General features: G+C 42.6%; 1 protein-coding gene across 3 annotated transcripts in view; it reads right to left on the reverse strand.

The window, feature by feature from the left end:
- Zyg11b (zyg-11 family member B, cell cycle regulator) overlaps positions 1-21,602 on the reverse strand; it is a 58,101-nt gene that overhangs the window by 17,517 nt on the left and 18,982 nt on the right. For all 3 annotated transcript variants that reach the window (XM_006977726.4, XM_076564696.1, XM_076564695.1), the window contains 7 exons: positions 15,616-15,756; positions 11,373-11,549; positions 4,722-4,786; positions 3,254-3,353; positions 2,958-3,008; positions 200-361; positions 55-102 (listed from right to left, as the gene is read on the reverse strand). In XM_006977726.4, coding sequence (XP_006977788.1) covers positions 55-102; positions 200-361; positions 2,958-3,008; positions 3,254-3,353; positions 4,722-4,786; positions 11,373-11,549; positions 15,616-15,756 — 744 coding nt within the window. The remainder of the gene's footprint in view (positions 1-54; positions 103-199; positions 362-2,957; positions 3,009-3,253; positions 3,354-4,721; positions 4,787-11,372; positions 11,550-15,615; positions 15,757-21,602) is intronic.

The raw sequence follows: 21,602 nt of genomic DNA on the forward strand, positions 1-21,602 counted from the left end.
CAGACAGAAAATAATTATGCCTTGGAATTAAATCAAGAATGGTGTATATCTTACCAAAAGTCCTAGAACTTTTTGTTGAATGGATGACTCAGTTGGGAAAGACTGCACAAAAGAAAAGAACATATAACTATCTAAATAAACAAACAAATGCTCAAAGAAACCAACCACATCCAACTGTTAAGTAAATTTCCATTCTAACCTCTAGAACTCTCATGAAGAGTTCCAGCCCTTGATTTTCAATGAAATGTCTGCATGTTGTTGGGGATTCATCTGTGAGGTTCCAAAGGGCACTCAAAGTAAATTTCAATGTAGTGTCCACTGAATTCTGATTAGTTTTCTGCTTCACTATTTGAAGAAGTTGCTAAAGAAGGAAAAAAGAATTAAGTTTTCATTATTGAATTGTCATAATTTGAGATTACCAATAACCACAAATCCATGAGGACTATTCTCATAGCTTAAAGCATTCCTTATAAAGGTTCTAAAAAATGTAAACTATACTTACTTATTTAGAGTGTGTGTGAGGGGGGCATATCCATACCACAGTATGTGTGCAGAGGTCTGAGAACAACTCACAGGAGTTGGTTTTCTTTCCACCCTGTGGGCACTGGGGATGGAACTCGTGGTCATGGCTGGCAGGAAGCATTCTGCTTGCTGAGCCATCTTGCTAGCCCTAGTTTGTTTTGTATTATTTCTTGAGACAATCTTGCTATGCAACTCAGGGCTAGTCACCTTGACACAAGCGACAGTCACTTTGGAAGAGGAACTCTCAAATGAGAAAATACCTCCTTAAGATTGTAGGCAATTCCGTAGTGTATTTCCTTGATTAGTGACTGCTGTGGAAGGACCCAGCCCATTGTGGATGGTGCCCTTTCTGAACAGGTGGTCCTAGGGATGTATAAGAAAGCATTCCTCCTTCCACCATTAGGTCCCGGGGACTGAACTCAAGTCATCAGATTTGGTGGCAGTTGCCTTTGCAATGACTCATCTCACCGGTCTTGAACCAGCTATCTTTTTTGTTTGTTTGTTTTTGGTTTTTTGTTTTGTTTTTTTTCGAGACAGGGTTTCTCTGTGTAGCTTTGCGCCTTTCCTGGAACTCGCTTTGTAGACCAGGCTGGCCTCGAACTCACAGAGATCCACCTGGCTCTGCCTCCCGAGTGCTGGGATTAAAGGCGTGCGACACCACCGCCCGGCTGAACCAGCTATCTTAATTAGTCATATCATTATAGTAAAACCTGAGGCGTAAGAAAAGCAGGAGGGGGTGAAGCCAGACAAAACTAGTATTTATTAACTTACAGTAAATGATACCTATAGTATCATTTTCTAGGGATGTAAATTGGATCTAAGAAATATTAAGTAATTTGGTCATAATCAACTTGATAAAAGAATTAGATTCTAATAAATTTCAAGTTTCTCTAAGGAAAAAAGGGCAAGGCTGGCATGGTAGCTGACACCTGTAACACCGGGACTTGGGAGGCTGTGGCAGGAGGGCTCTCACTACTCTGCAAGGTCCCTCCTGGGCTACACATACGGTGGTGAGAGACTTGAAGCTTACACTAGGTATTGAGAGGACACAGCTTTCACACATCTTGCACACTACGTCTAGTGTAACTAGCCTAAGAAATGCAGTGTGAGAGTTAGGTGTGGTGGTACATACCTTTAGTCCCGGCTCTCGGGCGGGAGTAACATGCACCGGGCTCTGGGCTCAACTTCAGGAACAACAAACTTAGCTATTTTCATCATTACTGTTAACTCTGCTCACACGGCATGCATCAAGTAGACCACTTTCTTAAATCTTTTCACATACTTTCAGCCAGAATTACTGAGATATCTACATAGCCCTCCACCTCTTTGAGAGAGGATCTCATTAAGTAGTCCTGGTTAGCCTAGCATTAACTACGTAGACCAGTCTGGCCTTGAATTTACAGAGAGAGCCACCTGCCTCTGTATCTCAAGTGCTAGGATTAAAGGCATGTGCCACCATGCCTGGCTCCAAAATACAGCCCTTTTTACTTTTATTTACAATAAAATTTATTTTTATTTTATGTGTATATGTGTATGCTGAGTGCACACATGTGTACCACATGTGAGCAGCTGCCCATAAAGGCCAGGAAAGCACTGAATCTCCTGGAAGTGGAGTTACAGGTAATTTTAGGCCACTCAATGTGGGTGCTGTGAACCAAACCCAGGTCCTCTGCAAGGGCAGCAAGTGCTCTTAACCCGAGTCCAGGACTATTAGTTCACAGCTATTTGCATTTGTCAAGGACTAAAGTTACTTCAAATTAAAAAAAAAAAAAGATACATTTGGGCCTAGAGATGGCTCAGTGATTAGAGAGCATTTGCAGAGAACTCCCAGCACCTACACGGTGGCTCACATCCACCTTTAACTCCAGTTTCAGGGTATCTGTCATCTTCTTCTGATCTCTGCAGGCACCAGGCATGCACATGGTATACATAAACATATGCAGGCAAAAGACTCATACACATAAAAATGAAATAAATAAATGAATAAAATGGAAAAGAATACATTTGGGGTCAGGAATACAGCTCAGTGGTGAAACATGGGCCTGGCATATGCAAGCTATCTACAATCCCTAAGTCTACAACGGACCGAACGTCAAAACAAAACAACACAATTAAATATATTCATTTAGAAAAGTGAATTAATTAAAAAAATAGCAGCTGGGACGGGGGTTTCTGTAGTAGAAAGCTGACTTAGCGTGTGTGAAGCCTTGGCCTAGATCCCCAGGAACACATATACCTACACCCATACATACTCACAAAAGATATACCCCACTACTGTCTGTCTATACTCCAGTCCCAAGGGATCCAATTCACTCTTTTGGCCTCCACACAGTGAACAGACATACATGGAAGCAAAGCACCCAAACACATAAAATAAATACTTAAAAAAACCAAAACACCATGTAGTGCCCTAAAAAGAGGGAAAATAAACTTACCCGGACAATGAAAAGCTCAGCACCAAGCTGTGCAGTTTGTTCTGTAGAAAGCTGGAAGCAAATGTAAGATATAGTAAGTGTCCAATTACTAGTAGGTGTAAGTTCACTGTAATTCACCATAACGGCCTCCATAGCCAGACGGAAATAGCCCCTTAGCTTCTAATTCTGCAATATTTAACACAATTAAACAAGCAGGCTAGCGAAGGGGGGCACTGACTTTTCTGGCACACAAATGGAGGGGCAGTAGTAACTGTAATGAGAAACAACTGCCTTTAGGGAACCATTAGTTCAGGTACCTTGGCAGCCAGGATGGAAATGATAGCAACTGCCATTCTTTGCATGTTTTGATCTTCGTGGTTGCAAAGCCACTGCATGACAAGCTTGGCTGCTTCAAACCTGAAAACACAAGAGGGTTTCCTCAATCTTGGAGATCCAGGCAGCATTTCAGGGAGCCAGGTGAGGGCTGATGCTACAACTTCGTGTGTGGGAAGGGAAGGGAAGCTTTTCTTAATGAGAGAGAATAACAAATTACCATTAGTGTTTTCAAAATGTTGCCTGTTTGGTTTCTGTTCTGTGCTGGGGACTGGACCCAGGACCTCATCTAGGCAAAGGCTCTACCACAGAGATATATCCCCAGCCCTTTATCTTTTTTATTTATCTATAGTGTCTATTGTTTTTATTTCCCTTACTGGTAGTGTGTATGTGTTTGTCTATGATGTGCATGAATGTGAATGCATGCTATGGTATGTATGTGGCCCTCAGAGGACAACGTGTGAGAATCAGTCCTTTCCTTCCACCGTGGGTTCTAGAGCTTGAACTCAGGTGGTCAGGCTTTTGTGGAAAGTGCTTTTACCCGCTGAGCCATCTTGCCAGCCCTTATTTATGTCTTTTTGAAATAGGGTCTCATGTAGCTCAGGCTGTCCTCAAACTCTCTATGTTGCCAAGGATGACCTTGAACTGCTGATCTTCCTGCCTCTACCTTCCACGTGCTGGGATTACTGGCATGTGCCACCATACCTGGCTCTTTGTTTTTATTTAGAGACAGTCAGAATAAGTTGCCAGGCAGGCTTTGAACTTCTGATTCTCCTACTGGGATCATAGGCCTGTACCACTGTGCTCATCAAAATGGCAGCGATGGCAGAGAAACAGGAGCATGGGGCCGAGGAGAGAGCTCAGCTGGGAAAGTGCCTGCTGGGCAAGCAAAGGGCCTGAGCTGGATCCCCAGCACTCATATAAAAGAGCTCGGCATGGCAACGCATACCTGTAATCTTAACTCTGGGGAGGCAGAGACAGGAGGATCCCTGGGACTTGATGGCCAGCCAGTCTAGCCCACTCCATGAACTCCAGGTTCAGTGAGAGCCCCTGTCTCAAAAAAATAAGGTAAAGAGTAATTGAGGAAGACACCCAATGTCAACCTCTGGTTTTCACACTGATACATGTGAACAATGTGCACACACATCAACAACAGCATCAACACACACACACACACACACACACACACACACGCGCACACACTAATGTAGAAATATAGTCAAAATTGGCATTTTATCTTTTACAATGAAAACATTTTAGTATTTCAACATCACAGCTTTAAGCACACTCTTTGTTAAAAACTGAAAAGTTATTACATGTGAATGTGTGCACTCATGCCTGTTCTCACACAGCATGCACGTGGAGGTCAGAGGACAACTTGAGGGAGTCACCTTCCTCCTTCCACCACGTGGGTCTGGGGGACTGAACTCATGTTGTCAACCTATTACTTGCCTGTTAAATGGAACATCTTGAAGAATCCGGTCACTGCAAAGTGAGAGGAGGCAATTCTTCTGTAACTAAAGGATAAGAGAGAGAGAAAGAGGAAAAAAAACATCATTCTGTTATCTTTTATCCAAAGACAGTCTTTTAAAAAATATTTTAAAAATTACATTTAAATGTGTATACAGAGGGTGCGGACCTGCTGAGTGCTGGAGACGGAACCCAGGGTTCATGAATGCAAGGCAAACACTCCCACCAAGATCCAGTTACTTATACAACCAGCTCCAGTTACTGTTTTTAAATCTTGAAAAACACACAATTTTTGTTCTTGATTTGAGATAGATTTCTCAATAATGCAGCTCTGTCTGTCCAGGAACTTGCTATGTAGGCTAGACTGGCCTTGAATTACCAAAGATCAACCTGCCTCTGCTTCCCAAGTGCTAGGATTAAAGGTGTGTACCACCACACCTAACCAAAATTATGTTCTTTAAGCTAATTCTTTATAAATGCTATCAAGAATAAATTGTTTTAGGAAAACATTATACTTTTAAACATGGGAATTCAATTCAGGTGTTATATCAGTACATTAAATCATGATCTTTGAAAATCCTTGACTTTAAAAAGTATTTAGTTTTATTTTGTGCGTGTTTTGCCTGTGTATATATGTGCCAACATGTGTGCCTAATGTCTACAGAGGCTGGAAGATAGCAATGGATCCCGGGGAGGTTGTGAGCCTCCATACAGAAACTGGAAACCAAGCCTGGATCCTCTGTAAGAGCAAGTCTTGTCCACTAAGTCAACTCTCCAGCCCTCAGCCCACTCCCACCCTGTTTTTGTTTGTTTTGAGACATGGTCTCATGCAGCCCAGGCTGGCCTCTAACTTACTATGTAGCTGAGGATGACTTTGAACTTTTAATCTTCCTGCTTTCACCTCTTAAGTGCTGGGATTACAGGCAAGCAAGCAAGTATATGCCCTACTCCCAGGAAGGAGCCCTGGGCTTTGTATATTCAAGGCAAGTACTCTCTCAACTGAGCTATATTCTTAGGCTCTCCTCTCTCCTCCTCTCCTCCTCTCTCCTCTCTCCTCTCTCCCTCCCTCCCTCCCTCCCTCTCTCTCTCTCTCTCTCTCTCTCTCTCTCTCTCTCTCTCTCTCTCTCTGGCTTTTCGAACAGGGTTTCTCAGTGTAGCTTTGCGCCTTTCCTGAAATTCACTTTGGAGACCAGGCTGGTCTTGAACTCACAGAGATCTGCCTGCCTCTGCCTCCCGAGTGCTGGGATTAAAGGCATGCGCCACCACCGCCCGGCACTTTCCTAGTTTTCAATTGTCCTAACTGCCTCTCCAGCCCCCAGATGAAATGTCTGGGAGCAGAAAAATCGGATTTCAGAGATTTTAGTGTAAGACAAGATTTCTAGTGTAAGGCTAGATTTTTAATGAGCCTGTTATGTTGGAGCCATTATCTTGGGAAATGGTTAGGAAAAGCAGTGAACCTATTATGGGACTAGGTTGGCCACTCTAAGGGCAAGCAGCTCATGACCTGGGTGTAGGAAGAACAAGCATTAAGATTTGGGAACACTGGCATGGACTTTACCAGTTGAGCAGACCAAATATGAAAATCCAAAATCTGAAAGGCCCTGAAATAGGAAGCTCTCTGAGTATCAAACAGGTACCAAAAGTTTTGTTTTTTAGTCTCCAATTTTGGATTTTGACATGAGGGCTCTTAAGCTGACTTGTTCTTAGTACTTTGCTATGCTATGCTAAATTATGAGGTTTTCTGTCTGAACCGCAGACCTCATCATAGGGGCACATATTCTAAACTGAATAAAGAAAGAGACACTAAACTGGGAACAGAGAAAAGCATCACTTCATCTGATCGATGGCTTCCCTTTGCAAAACACCATTAGCAAACAGAGAAGACATTTGTTACATTCTTCAAGTTCTAACCAGCTGCAATTTTAACTTTTGTAGCTCTAGTCTCAAATATGCAAGTATTTAACAATTTTCTATACTGTCATTTACCAAATTTGGCTATCACTGGCTTAATCCTACACTGCCCTTCCTACATTCTGGTTACAAGCAACTTGCCCTCCCTGGAATGGTTTGTACATTCCCATATAGGTCCAACTGCTTTTCTTATGCATTTTAAAAGATTTATTGCCAGGCGGTGGTAGTGCACACCTTTAATCCCAGCACTCGGGAGGCAGAGCCAGGTGGATCTCTGAGTTCAAGGTCAGCCTGGTCTACAGAGTGAGATCCAGGACAGGCACCAGAACTACAAAGAGAAACCCTGTCTCAAAAAAAAAAAAAAAGATTTATTTATTACGTATACAGTATTCTGTCTGTATCTACAGGCCAGAAGAGGGCACCAGATCTCATTACAGATGGTTGTGAGCCACCATGTGGTTGCTGGGAATTGAACACAGGACCTCTGGAAGTGCTCTTAACCTCCATCCCTCTCATCCATTTTTCAAGATGTGGCTCCATCACCTGCTCTTTGAGTCTTCCCATTCCTTCTTGTCCATACACTATGTACCTGACAGCGCTACTCATTTCCCTCAAGTTCCTATGACATTTAGTTCAAATAGCTGGAGAAAATGTTCATAATAGCATCCAGTAGCTGCAACTTTTCCTTCTGTGAGGGGTTTCTTTATTTTGACAGGAGTCTTGCTAGGTTGAACAGGATTGCCTGTAACTCCTGGGCTTAAGAGATCCTTCTTCTTCAACCTCTCCAGTAGCTGGGATTACAGGTACATAACAGCACGCCTATCTAAATATTAAGTCTTTTTTTCATATTTATTTATTTACAGACATCTATGTGTGTGTGCCTGAGTATATATGTGTACCATGTACATGCAATGCCTGCCCAGACCAGAAGAGGACTCGGATTCCCCCCTGAAGCTGGAGTTCCAGGTGATTGTTGGCTATTTGTAGGTGTTGGGAACGCATCCGGGTCCTCTGAAAGAGTAGCAAGTGTTCTTAACCACTGAGCCATCTTTCCAGCCCCATAAATTAAGTAACATTTAAATGTTCTATTTTAAAACAACTTATTTATTTGTGGTGTGTATGTGTGGTTTGATGTGTATGAGCATGTGGAGGCCACAGGTCTATACTGTAATCTTCCATTATTATTCTTTATCTTATTTGAGACAAAAAAAAATCTCTTACTGTGATGGTTAATCTCAACTGTCAATTTGACGCGACTTAGGGGGCCTGTGAGGGGTTATCTTGATTAGGTTAACTGAGTTAAGAAGACTCACCCACTGTGGATGGCACCATTCCCTAGACTAGGATCCTGAAGTGTATAAAAGGAAAAGGTGTGCTCAATACTAGAAAGCACCCCATTTGACTACTGATGTGAGGCTGCCAGTAATCCTCCTGCCCCCGCTGCTGATATCCCACAACAGAGGACTGTGACCTTAAACTATAAGCCAAAGTCAACCCTTCCTTCAGTTGACCTCGGCAGGATATTTGATCACAGACTGGAAAATTAACTAATCTACTTACTGAACCTGGAGCTAAAGTCACCTAGACCACTGGCCAAAGAGCTCCCAGGATCTGCCTGCCTCTGCTCTCCAGTGCTGGAGTTGCACAGCTCCCACACCCAGCTCTTACATGGTGCTGGGGATCTGAACTCAGGTCCTCACGATTGTGCAGCAAGCACTCTACTCAATCTCTTAACTCCCTAAGTGTTATTAAATAAATAGAGAAAATATTTACAAAATACATGCATTATAAGGCAATACCTCTGAATCTTTAATAGACAGATGCCAGTCGCCTAAGAAATATTTTGGAGGGGAATGATCAGTGACAGGTCTCATATTTCCCAGACTGGCTTGAACTCACTACACAGTCAAGGATGACCATGGATCACTGGTCTTCTAGCTTCACCTCCTAAGTGCTTAGATTACACGAATTTACCACATTTGGCCTGCACAAACTATGTATTTAAAAGCCTTTAACTTGGAAAAAAATTCTATTTTATGTATTCATCTGTGTGGGGGTGGGGTGGGGGACCAGGGGACAACTGTGGGAGTCAGTGTCTTCCTCAGTGTGGGTCCTGGAGGTTGAACTCAGGCTGTCAAGCCTTGGTGGAACACCCTTAGCTGCTAGGCTCTATCATCTGTCCTTTTTTCCCTCGTGTGTGTGTGTGTGTGTGTGTGTGTGTGTGTGTGTGTGTGTGTGTGTTCGTTCCTGAAGGAGCGCACATGCCAGGGCACACGGTCATGTGTGAAGGTCAGAAGAGAACTCAGAGGAGTCAGTCATCTCCTGTCACCTTGCAGGATTTAGGGGTCCAATTCTTGTCATTAGTCCTTAGTGCAAGTGCCTCTACCCACTGAACCACTTCTCAGCCCAATAACTTCAAAAACAACATGTATTTCTTTTCTTTTTTTGGGTTTTGGAGACAGGGTTTCTGTGTTGGCCTGGCTGTCCTGGAACTCGATTTGTAGACCAGGCTGGCCTCGAAGACCAGATCTTTGTAGACCAGATCTGCCTGCCTCTGGCTTCTAAGCACTGGGACTAAAAGTGTGCGCCACTATCACCTGGCTTATGTATTTCTACCTTTAAATAACATTGGATAAAAATGGTATGGTGCACAGGCCTGCCTGTGATCCTAGCACTGAGAAAAGGCAGAAAGATCGTAAGTTCAAGGTCAACCTGGCTATATAATTATGCCCCTTCTCAACAGAAATACTAATAATTAACATACTGGTTAACTTTGAGTTTTTCAAGTGAGTACATGAAATCATATATGTAGCCTTCTGCAGAGACTGATCTAGGTTGTGGTCTGTAGTTGCAACTGATATTTCCTGCTAAAAGACTACAGTTCCCAGCTTCTCTTGCAGACTACAGAAGTCACTCTGCATCTTCCTCTGTAGGTATTTTGGCCAACTGCACATTTGGGTAACAAAATGCTCCCTTGCTATAAATAAACACAGTCCCACCTAGGGCCAGACCAAGTCTCTCTTTCCACCTTCCTTTTTTAATAATCTAATAGTAACTGAGTCATCATTCGCTACTTTGTGTTTGTGTTTGTTTTCACTGGAATTAAAGATGTGATCAACTAGCAGGCAGTGGTGGCGCACACCTTTGATCCCAGCACTTAGAAGGCAGAGGCAGGGCAGATCTCTTGTGAGTTTGAGGCCAGCCTGGTCTAGAGTGAGTTCCAGGACAGCCAGGGCTGTTACACAAAGAAACCATTTCTTGAAAAACCAAAATTAAAAAAAAAAAAAAAAAAAAGGACCCCAGCAGCCATTCACTGCTGTTTTTACTATTTTGTTGTTTTTTTTGTTTTTTTGGTTTTTTTTGGGGGGGGGGGAGGTGGTTCCCGAGACAGGGTTTCTCTGTGTAGCTTTGCGCCTTTCCTGGAACTCATTTTGTAGACCAGGCTGGCCTCGAAATCACAAAGATCCACCTGCCTCTGCCTCCCTAGTGCTGGGATTAATGGCTTGCGCCACCACTGCCCGGCTACATAGTATTTGTACAGATTCTTTTTTAATTATATGAGATTTATTAAGGTATAATTCACATAGTATATAATTCCTGTTAAGTGTGGTTTTTAGTGTATGCACAGAGTTACATACCTATTGCCACAGTTCATTTTTAGTACAGTTTCTTTTTCTTTCTTTCTCTCTCTCTCTCTCTCCCTCCCTCCCTCCCTTCCTATTTTAAAAACAGTGTCCTATAATTCAATTTGGGCCTCAAACTTGCTATGTAGGGGAACATGACCTTGAACTCCTGCTCCTCCTGCTCCCACATCCTGAGCTCTGAATTACAGCGATGCACCAGCATACCCAGTTTTATTCAGCGCTGGGGATTAAACCCAGGGCTCTGTATGTGCTAGGCAAACATTCTACCAATTGAGTCACATCTCTCGCTCAGTTTTTACCATGTTTTCCTATCTCCAAAAGAAATCCAGCTGAGGATGCAGCTAGCTTAGTGATAGAGTGTTGGCCTAACACTGTCAAGGTCCTGGGTTTGAGTCCTAGCATTGAAAAAAAAAAATCCCGCCGGGCGGTGGTGGCACACGCCTTTAATCCCAGCACTCGGGAGGCAGAGCCAGGCGGATCTCTGTGAGTTCGAGGCCAGCCTGGGCTACCAAGTGAGTTCCAGGAAAGGCACAAAGCTATACAGAGAAACCCTGTCTCGAAAAACCAAAAAAAAAAAAAAAAAAAAAAAAAAAAATCCCACACCCATTATCTATTACAATCACTCTCCATTTTTCCCACCCTTACTTCCTAACTGAATTTTTCCCCTCAGTTTTCCTTTGTTAATTACACCAATACATTTTTGGTTCTGTTTTTTGTTTTTGTTTTCCCTATGTAGCCCTGACTGTCCTGGAACTTACTGTGTAGACCAGGCTATCTCAGACTTAGAGATCACCAACCTCTGTCTCCCAAATGCTATGATTAAAGGTACATACCACCATGCCTGAAACACCAATAAGTTTTAATTCTGGGCAGGGGGACACATGCCTAATCTCTGGACTTTGGAAATGGATTTAGGGGGATCAGGAGTTCAAGAACAGCTTGGCTACAAAAGGTCTTGCTTCAAAAGAACAAAACAACAACAGACAAGAAGGCTTGCTTTATTCAAGTGAACTGCAGGGAAGCAGGAAGCGTAAAAGAAGATTCAAGAATACTCGAGTGGGAATAAGGGAGTGCTTACCTGCTGGTGATTAGGAAAATGTTCCATGGCCTTGAGCAGCAAATGGGTCACATCAGCGAGGAGCCGGACAGGCATGCCTAAAGCAAGGTCCTGCTTAGTTAGGTTAAACACACAGGCACTCGCAGCCAGCTGCACAGGCAAATTCATAGGATGGTTCCTCATACCAGTAACCACAAGCTGGAACAAAACAAAACAAAGCATTTAGTCCTCTTAATTCACCTCATAAATACAAATCCTCTTCATATAGTGAGGCTGCTCTGTTGCTCTAGAATAACTTCAAAGACATGTTCATATGCAGAGAGCCTAGGCCATTATTATTCTCAATTCCCAAACTTCCCTTCCAGTTAGAATGCAATAAAAACCACCCTCTCCCCAGACTATACAACTGGTCTTCACTTCTTTCCCTTCTAAAGTCCCCCCATTCGTCAATGCAGTTGAAAATTTAGCTATCTTTAAAATTTATTTTATTATTTACTTATGTGTGTATGTGTGTACATATGTGTGTATGTGCCCACAGAGGTCAGGAGGGTGCCAGATCCCTCAGAACTGAAGTTACAGGCAGTTGTGGCCTACCTGCCATGGGTGCTAAGAAATAAACCCCCGAGGTTCTCTGTACAGCAACAAGTGCTCTCAACCACTGAGCCCTCTCTCCAGCCCTGGCAAAACCTAGCTTTCAACCACACTAAGAAAGCTTAAGTAACTAGAAAAGAACTTCGAATTCTGACTCACTGTGTGCTCTCCTTACTGGAATATAGAAATACATGTCACCTTGCCAAACCATAAAGATCTTTTGCAATCTTCTCTAAAGTTGATCCCTCCATGGATATGCCAGATCATTTCCTTGTCTGTCTACTCAAGGAAATGATGACTTCTACATAATTTTTAAAATTATGGATTGGAAAGATCAGCATATTTTAAAAGTTATTCATTTATAAATAAGGGGAGGGAGCACTGCACTTGCCTGTAATTCCAGTACTGGGAGGCTGAGGCAGGAAGATTGTAAATTTGAGGCCACGTTGGGTCTCATAGCAAGATCCTGCGTAAAATAACAAAACCTTCCTTTAATCCTATTTCCTTAATCAATTGCCATTTTCCCTTTGCTTTCTTTCACAGCAAAACTCCTTGTGTGAATGGGCTTTAATCTTTAATCTCTAAATAAATAAATTTTTCAAATCAGGGCTAGAGATCTAGTCCTTTGTGCTCAATTTTATAGAAACCTAAACTGGAGCTGGGCAATGGTGGCACACACCTTTAACCCCAGCACTCAGGAGGCAGAGGCAGGTGCATTTCTGAGTTCGAGGCCAGCCTGGTCCACAGAGTGAGTTCCAGGACAGCTAGGACTACACAGTGAGACTCTGTCTGGAGAAAGAAAGGAAAGGAAGAAAGGAAGGGAGAGAGGGAGGGGAAAAGGGAGGGAGGGAGGGAGGGAGGGAGGGAGGGAGGGAGGGAGGGAGGGAGGGAGAGAAAAAGGGAGGGAGGGAGAGAGAGAAATGTTGCACAAATCCTAAATGGTCTTATAATAAAAACCCAGAGCCAGATATCACGGTGAAAGCTGAAAGATCAGAGAAACAGAGCAAGCCACAGCCACCTCTCTTATCTCACCAACTCATCAGCCTGAAAGATCGTGAATTCCTGTCTCCTCCCACCTTATACTCCTTTCTCTGTCCAGCTATATCACTTCCTGTTACAACCTTCCTAGTGCTGGCATTAAAAGTATGTGATCCCAAGTGCTGGAGTTAAAGGTGTATGCCTTTAACTGCCTGGCTCTGTTCTCTTTTAGACTGGGTTAATCTCCTGTAGCCCAGTGTGGCCTTGAACTCAGAGATCCAGATAGATCTCTGCCTCTGGCTAGAATTAAAGCTGTGTGCCACCACTGCTTGACCTCTATGGCTAACTCTGTGGCTTGCTCTGTCTTCTCATCATTAGGCAAGCTTTTTTTCCTAGATTACAAACAATACATCCCCACAAAAGAAATCAACACTGGAAGTGTGTGTGTGTGGGGGGGGGGGGGCAAACCAAGTACCAGCATCTACTGGTTTGTATGAAGAGACTGACAGGCATTAGTGACAATAATAAAATGTTATAGTTCCTACCCAAGCAGCCCATTAAAAAAATTTAAGATACTTAGTTCAGCTCTGCCAACTAAGTTTCACAGTCTATAAAATGGAAGATAAAATCCACCTCTTCAGATTGTGCCCACTAAATGAAGTATGAAATAAAGTCTTACACTCACTAGATTTCAAAACTGAATATGCATAAGAATTATCTTGGTCTAAGTAAGATACAGAACCCTGAAGCCCATGTAGCCTTATCAAATCTGAATTTCTTGTGTTCATAAATCTGTTGGTTATTATTTACGTATGTTTGTGCTAGAGGTCAAATGCAAGTTCTCTACCACTAAGCTATACACTGGGTGCAGCAAATATGCTCTTCTAACCACCCTCCATCTCTCTCTTGAGACAAGGTCTCAACTACATAGCCCTAGCCGGGCAGAACTCACTCTGTACACCAGGCTGGCAGCAAACTCAGAGATCTGCTTGCCTCTGCCTTAAAAATGCCGGGGTTAATGGCACACACCCACACCTAACTTTAAATTGTATTAAGACAAGGTCTCCTTATTTTTCTTTTTAGTTTTTAGGTTTATTTTACTTGTATGTTATGGACGTTTAGCTTGCATGCATGTGTATGTGCACCACATGCATGCTTGTTGGATTACCTGGAACTAGAGCTATGAGTAGCTGTAAGCCATTATGTGGGTGTTAGGAATCAAAGCTGGGTCTCCAGCAAGAGCAACAAGCACTCCTAACTGCTGGGCCGTCTCCTCAGCCCACAGCTCTCCTTATGGGGCCCAGGTTGCTCTCAAGCTTGCTATGCAGCTCACAGGGGCTTGAACTTGTCACCTTCTGCCTCAGCCTCCTGAGTGCTAGAGCTATGACCTATTCCACCATGTTCAACTGATCATACCTGTGTGTGCGTGTGCGTGTGCGTGTGTGTGTGCGTGCGTGCATGTACCTGGAAGTCAGAGGAAACCTGGCAGTCAGTTCCCTCCTTCTACAGTGTGAGTCCTGGGGACTGAACTCAGAACCCCAGGCTTAGCAGCAAGCTCCTTTACCTGCGGGGCCATCTCACTGCTCCCCGCTACAGCACTCCTAAGGATTGAACCCAGGGTCACGGATGTATGAGACAGGACTCTTAACAGTGGGTTACACATCCAGATTTACATCAATGAACTTTTTTTTTTTTTTTTAGACAAAGTCTCACTGTGTAGCTCTGGCTGACCTGAAACTCACTATATATACCAGAATGGCCTTAAGTTCGAAAAGATCCATCAACCTCTGCCTCCTGAGTGTTTAGATTAAAGGGTATGTATCACTGTACCTAGCTGAATGGACATTTTTTCCTTAGACAGGGTCTCACAACTCACTGTGTAGGTAAGGATGCCCTTGAACTTCTGATTCGCCTTGTCCCCATCTCCCAAGTACTGGGACTACAGCATGTCCCACCATGCCCAGTTTATACAGTGTTAGAGATTAAAACTATGGGCTCATGCATCCTAGGCACGCCTCTACCAACTGCTCTACATCCCTAGCCCTACTTATGGAAATCTTTATTTTGGAGATATGTATAGTATGTGTGTGAGTGATGTTATGTGCACATGTGTGTAGATTACAGAGGAGGACACTGGTTGTCCTGCTGTGTGACACGCCACCTTCTTAGGTTAAAATGGGGCCAGCGAGCCCTAGTAATTCTCCTGTCTCCACCTGCCCCTAGCACAGGGGTTACAAGCATACAAAGCTATGCTGGCTTTTTAGAAAATGTGATGCTAGGATCTGAACTTGGTTCTTCATGCTCGCCCACTAAACACTCTTTCCCAATGAGTTATCTTCCTAGCCATATCTTACAGAATTCTAATACGTATTTCTAAAATGCTTCTGAGTGGGAAAATAAGGCTGACACACATGCAGTATACTGAGTCCATTCATACACTTCCATTTTCCTGTAATAACACATCTCAGGGTTACTGGTTTGAAGTAATTAAATAGCACTGTAAAGCATTTAAATTACTTAATGAGACTACTATAAACTTCTGTAATGATATGCAATTAACTTCTTATTTTTAATTAATAACTGGAACTGGGATCATCAACCCCAATTAAAAATAAAAAAGAAATAAAAGTCAAAACTAAATACACAAAATCTACTAGAAAAGTTATTTCAAATATCACCACTTTCTTGTTCTTACCTTTAAGATTTCTGGCTTTGTTTTTTCCATCACATGAGTCAGGCTAAAAAGATGAAACAAAGCTTCCCGGACAAAAAATGCCCTTTCGCTGTACCGTCTTAATGCTTCTGCAATTTGAGTTTCATTGGCTTCTCCAGACACCTTTGAACAGCCAAAAGACAAGTGTTTAGAATTCATTTAACCCTCTACTTTTCTCCATCTTAGCATCAGCTGAAAATATGACATTCAGCATAACTAAGGCTTGAAGCAAATGGGAATGATTACTTTCTAACTATCATCCTCCAGACACACATAATGAACTAAGAACCCAGGACAAGCCTGTAGATAACATTTCCTACACAGCACCTAGAATAAACCTCAAGACATTTCACACTTCATCAAGCCTTGCTGTCACACTGAGGCTTTTTTTAAGATTTATTTATTTATTATGTATACAGTGTTCTGTCTGCATGTATGTCTGCATGTATCCCTGCAGGCCAGAAGAGGACACCAGATCTCATTATAGATGGTTGTAAGCCACCTTGTGGTTGCTGGGAATTGAACTCAGGACCCCTGGAAGAGCAGCCAGTGCTCTTAACCACTGAGCCATCTCTCCAGCCCTCACTGAGGCTTTTGTTTTGGTTTGGTTTGTTTTTCCAAGACAGCATTTCTCTGTGTAGTCCTGGCCTCGCTGTCCTAGCACTAGCTCTGTAGACCAGGCTGGCCTCGAACTCACAGAGATCCGCCTGCCTCTGCCTCCCAGTGCTGGGATTAAAGGCGTGTGCCACCACTGCCCAGCTCTCACTGAGGCTTTTAAGCTGCCAGGATTGCTGGCCTTTTCCATGATCTTTCAAAAAGCCAAGCTCCATCTCAGCAAAAGGTCATCACATACAATGCCCAGTCTAAAATTCTCTCTTTGCTTAACTAATTTGTCCTTACCCTTCCTAAATCAAGCCCAAAAGCCTTCCTGACACACCAATCTAAGTCAGGTTACCCCAAAATTTTTTTCCTAGTTATCATGGTCCTCCCACTTCAGTGACCCATGTACCACTCAACTGAGTAAGTCAACAGTGCCTAGCATTATGCATGGCTCAGAAGAACATTTATTATATATTCATCAAATAAACCTGTTAATTTCCCCAGATTGATCAATCTCTGTAAGAGGGTTTATTCAAAATTGAACCTAACTTCAAACGTTAATATACTTATGTTAAACTGCGGTTCAGGGACCACTGTGCAAACAAACACAGATAATGAGAAATATCTATAAAGTAATCAGACTGGCAAGTGAAAAGTGATGACTAAGACACAGGACTGGTGAGATGACTCAGTGGGTGAAGGTGCTTGCCATGCAAGCCTGGTGACCCGAGTTTGATCCCTGAAACCCAAGTAAAGGTTGAAAGAGAGCCAATTTGACAAAGGTGTGCTCTGACATCTACAAACTGTCAGTGTACATGCACACACGCACATGTATCATGCATTACAGACACACATACAATGACTAAGACATCACAATGGTCTCCAATGGAAGATCAGCTCTAGGTACCATACAATCTCCAATGAATTACTAATATGATACTGAATACCAATAGCTGCTGGTGTTACAGGGAGAGAAGACTAGACATTACCCAGAGCCCAGTCAAAGAGCACAAGGGTCTTGGCAAAGGGATCAAACCTTAATTTAACTAAACTCCAAACCCAGCTAGCGATTTGCAGAAAATATAGGAATAGTGGTTCAAAACTTAATCACAGCATTTAGGAGGTTGAGGCAAGAGAATTCTAAGTTCAAGGCCAGCCTGGACTGCACAGTAAGTACTAGGCCAGCATGAGATACAGTAAGACCCTATCCCAACTCCTAACCCCCAAAAAGACAGAAATATGGACCATGAACATGTATAGCCAAAAAATTTCTAAAATTCTACTCTCAGGAGAACTCAAAAGTCAAAAGACCAGTTTTTTGTTTTGTTTGTGACAGTCTCACTGTGTACCCTTGGCTGGCCAAGAAACTCTCTCTGTGTAGACAGGCTGGCTGTGAACACATAGTGATCCACCTGCCTCTGCCTTCCAAGTGCTGGGATGAAGGGCATGCACCACTATGCCAGGCCAGTAGACATGTTTAAAGGGAAAGACAAGGAAGGAAAGATCTATGCGACAGAGCATTAGATAAAGGTGCCTGGTATCAAGCATGAAAACCTGAATTTAGTTCCTGGGACCCACACAGAAGAACCGACTCCTCCAAGTTGTCCTGTGACCGCCACATGTATACTATGGCATAATACATAAATGTAATCATTTTTTAATTAATAAAAAACGGAAGAAAAGAAAGAGAGGGTTTCTAAGGGTGTGGTACATGCCTTTAATCCCAGTAAATGAGAAGGCAGAGGCAGGAGGATCTTTGAGTTCAAGGCCAGCCTGGTCTACACAGTGAGTTCCGGGTGAATCAGGGTCTCAAAAACAATAAAGGGGTGCGGGAAGATGGGCACAAGAGTACATGCCTTTAAGTCCAGAACGTGGGAGGCAGGTACATCTCTAGGAGTTTGTTTGAGGCTAGCCAGGGCTACATAGTGAGATCTTGTCTCAAAAAAAAAAAAGGGGGGGAGACAGAGCTGGAGAGATGGACAAGTGGTTATGAGTACTTATTTTTGTAGACTACCTGGTTTGATTCCCAGCACCACACACAAAATTTAAAAATCTAAAAAATAAAAATGAATGGGAAGGGAAGGAGAAACCTATAAGCTGCAAGATGCTGCGAAGACACTCCAGGGATGGAGGGCTGCCTCAGCGGTTAAAAAAGCATGTTGTGTCAGGTGTGATGGCACAGGCCTTTGATCCCAGCACTCAGGAGGCAGACACAGGCGGATCTCAGTGAATTTGAGGCCAGCCTGGTCTACAGGGCAAGTTCCAGGCTAGGTCAGTTACACAGAAAAACTGTCTCAAACAACCAAAAAAAAAAAGTGGTGTGGGGGGGAGCATATTGCTCTTGAAGAAGACTGGAGTTTTGATTCTCATCATCCACACTTGGCAGCTGGAAACTGTATTGTATTCCAGTCCCAAGAGATCTGATCTCCCTGTATCTCCAGCTCCATGGGGAAATCCAGCTCCTTTAGCTTACACACACACACACACACAAATTAATTAATTAATTAATTAATTAATTAATTAAAAAATGATAAAATAAATGTTTATTTTTCTTTCTTTTTTGTTTTTTCAAGACAAGGTTTCTCTGTGTAGCCCTGGCTGTCCTGGAACTCACTCTGTAGACCAGGCTAGCCTCGAACTCAGAGATATACCTACCTCTGCCTCCTGAGTGTTTGAATTAAAGGTGTGTGTCACTATGCCCTGACTAAAATAAATCTTAAAAAAGACATTCTAAAAAAGTTTTTTTTTTTTTACCTTTTTTTTGAGGGTATATATGCATGGCATATGTGTAGAGGTTAGATAGAGGGCAATCTGAAGGAGTCAGCCTGCTGTTCTGAGGTCAATTCTGTACATTAACGCGATGTAGAAGATAAATGACACCTGATGACTTCCACACATGTGCAGGAAACATACACATCCCTCCCAATAAATAAATATAATAAAAAATTAAGATATTAAAAAATACAAAATAAAATACATAAACAAAACAAAAATAAAAGAATAATTGCAGGGCTGGAGAGATGAGTCAGCAGTTAAGAGCACTGGATGCTCTTCCAGAGACCTGGGTTCAACCCCAGCACCTACATGGTGGCTCACAACTGTCTGTAACTCCTGTTCTAGGAGATCCAATGCCCTTATACAGATATGCACACAGGCAAAACACAAATGCATATAAAATAAAAATAAATAAATAAATTTTTAAAAAGAATAATTGCTTCTCAGACTTTTGGGCAAGAGTAATTACAGAAACAAAATAAGTCACAAATTTGCAGGGCTGGGCTGGAGAGATGGCTCAGAGGTTAAGAACACTGGCTGTTCTTCCAGAGGTCCTGAGTTCAGTTCCCATAATCCACATGGTGGCTCACAACCATCTGTAATGAGATCTGGTGCCCTCTTCTGGCCTGCAGACATCCATGCAATCCATGCAGACAGAACACTGTATACATAATAAATAATTAAAAATCTTAAAAAAAAAAAATTTGCAGGGCTATGGCATGGAACATTTTAACAGCAGAAGTCTTAAAAAATGAGGAAAAACACAGTAAGAGAAAACACGCAACAAAACAAGGAAGAAAAAATAAAACAAACAAGGTTGAGTGTGATATCCCAGAAGCTAAGTTTAAAAAAGCGGAAGTGTCACAAGGAGGAAGGCAGCGTACTGTGCCAAACACCACTCTGGGTCAAATAGGTGAAGTCCGAGAATCACCACTGGACTTAGTAGATGTCAAGAGCCACAGCTTGGTTGATAAAGTAAGCCTTGGGAGTGAGGCAGCCAACAAATTTAAGATTGTGAAGTGCAAGACTGAGGAAACTTGGGCTGGAGAGGTTAAGAGCACTGGCTGCTCTTCTAGAGGTCCTGAGTTCAATTCCCAGCAACTACATGGTGGCTCACAACCATCTGTAATGAGATCTGGTGCCCTCTTTTGGCCTGCAGGGACACAGGCAGGCAGAATAGTGTACACATAATAAATAAATCTTAAAAAAAAAAAAAAAAGCTGAGGAAACTTAATGGTGACAAAACCATAGGAGGAATTCTGGGGTCAGCAGACCAGCTACGGTGGAACTGAAAGTCGTGGAAAAGCCAAACCAAGACCTCCTTCAGTAGAGGTAGTAGGTGTAGTGGAAGCGTACAAACTTTAGATCCAAACTGTCCAAGGCACAGACAGGATCTACGATCAGCGGGCTGTTACCCTAGGAAAACCCTAGTTGGGACTGGGAGATGGCTCTGCAGTTAAGAGCACTGGCTGCTGCTCTCCTAGAGGACTTGAGTTGAATTTCCAACACCCACATCGCAGCTCGAAACTGTATGGAATTTCTGTCCCAAGAGATCTGATAGCCTCCTCAGGCACCAGGCACACAAATGGTACACATACATCTAGGCAACTCATGTGTACACACAAATAAACTAAAATAAAAAGAACGTCTTTTGGGACAGGGTATGGTGGCATACACCTTTAATCCCAGCACTCTGGAAATATAGACAGAAAGGAGGATCACTGTGAATTCCAGGTCAGTCCCCTCCACATACTGAGTTCCAGGCCAGGCAGGGCTACACAGTGATGAGACCCCACCTAAAAACAAAACAAAACAAAACAAAAACACAAGAAAAAATTTTTTAATTAGGTGTGGTGGCTCACATCTATAATCCCAGCACCAGGAATCTGAAGCAGGAGGACTATGGAGACACAAAAATAAGTAATGCTTATGAAGTGCAATAAACACATCTCATATTCTTAGAAACACCTGCCCCATAGAAATACTAGGAAATTATAATGGCTGTTTCTTACATCCATTACTGTGGTCTTATAAACAGGCACATAAAGCCAAGAGCCAACCTAAACTCATCCCAATACTGAGATAACCATTTCAGACAAGACTTTTTATCAATTACACTAAATTGATTAAAAAAAAATATCTTTTTTTCCCCCAAGACAATTTTCTCTGTGTAGCCCTGACTGTCCTGGTCACTCTGTAGACCAGGCTGGCCTTGAACTCACAAAGATCCACCTGCCTCTGCCTCCTGAGTGCTGGACTAAAGGCATGTGCCACCACTGCCCGGATAAATTGGATAATTCTAATAAGAGATAGGTAATCTCAGCTCTCTTCATTTAATCTGTCTTATTTTTGAGCTGTCAAATCAGCAGTCAAAGAAATATCAACCTTTGTACATATCTGAATAAAAAAGTTCTAATGATCACTTGTTTGTTTTGAGTCAGGTCCTTGCTATGAAGACCTGATTCGCCTGATCCTTGCTATCCTAGGCTGGCCTCAAACCTTTTTGCCTTGGTCTCCTATGTTACGATTATAAAAAAAATGAAGTACCAAGCCTCATTTAATTTTTTAAATTATTTACTTATTTATGTGTATGA

The sequence above is a fragment of the Peromyscus maniculatus genome, chromosome 2, assembly GCF_049852395.1.
Source record: "Peromyscus maniculatus bairdii isolate BWxNUB_F1_BW_parent chromosome 2, HU_Pman_BW_mat_3.1, whole genome shotgun sequence".
Classification (NCBI taxonomy): domain Eukaryota; kingdom Metazoa; phylum Chordata; class Mammalia; order Rodentia; family Cricetidae; genus Peromyscus; species Peromyscus maniculatus.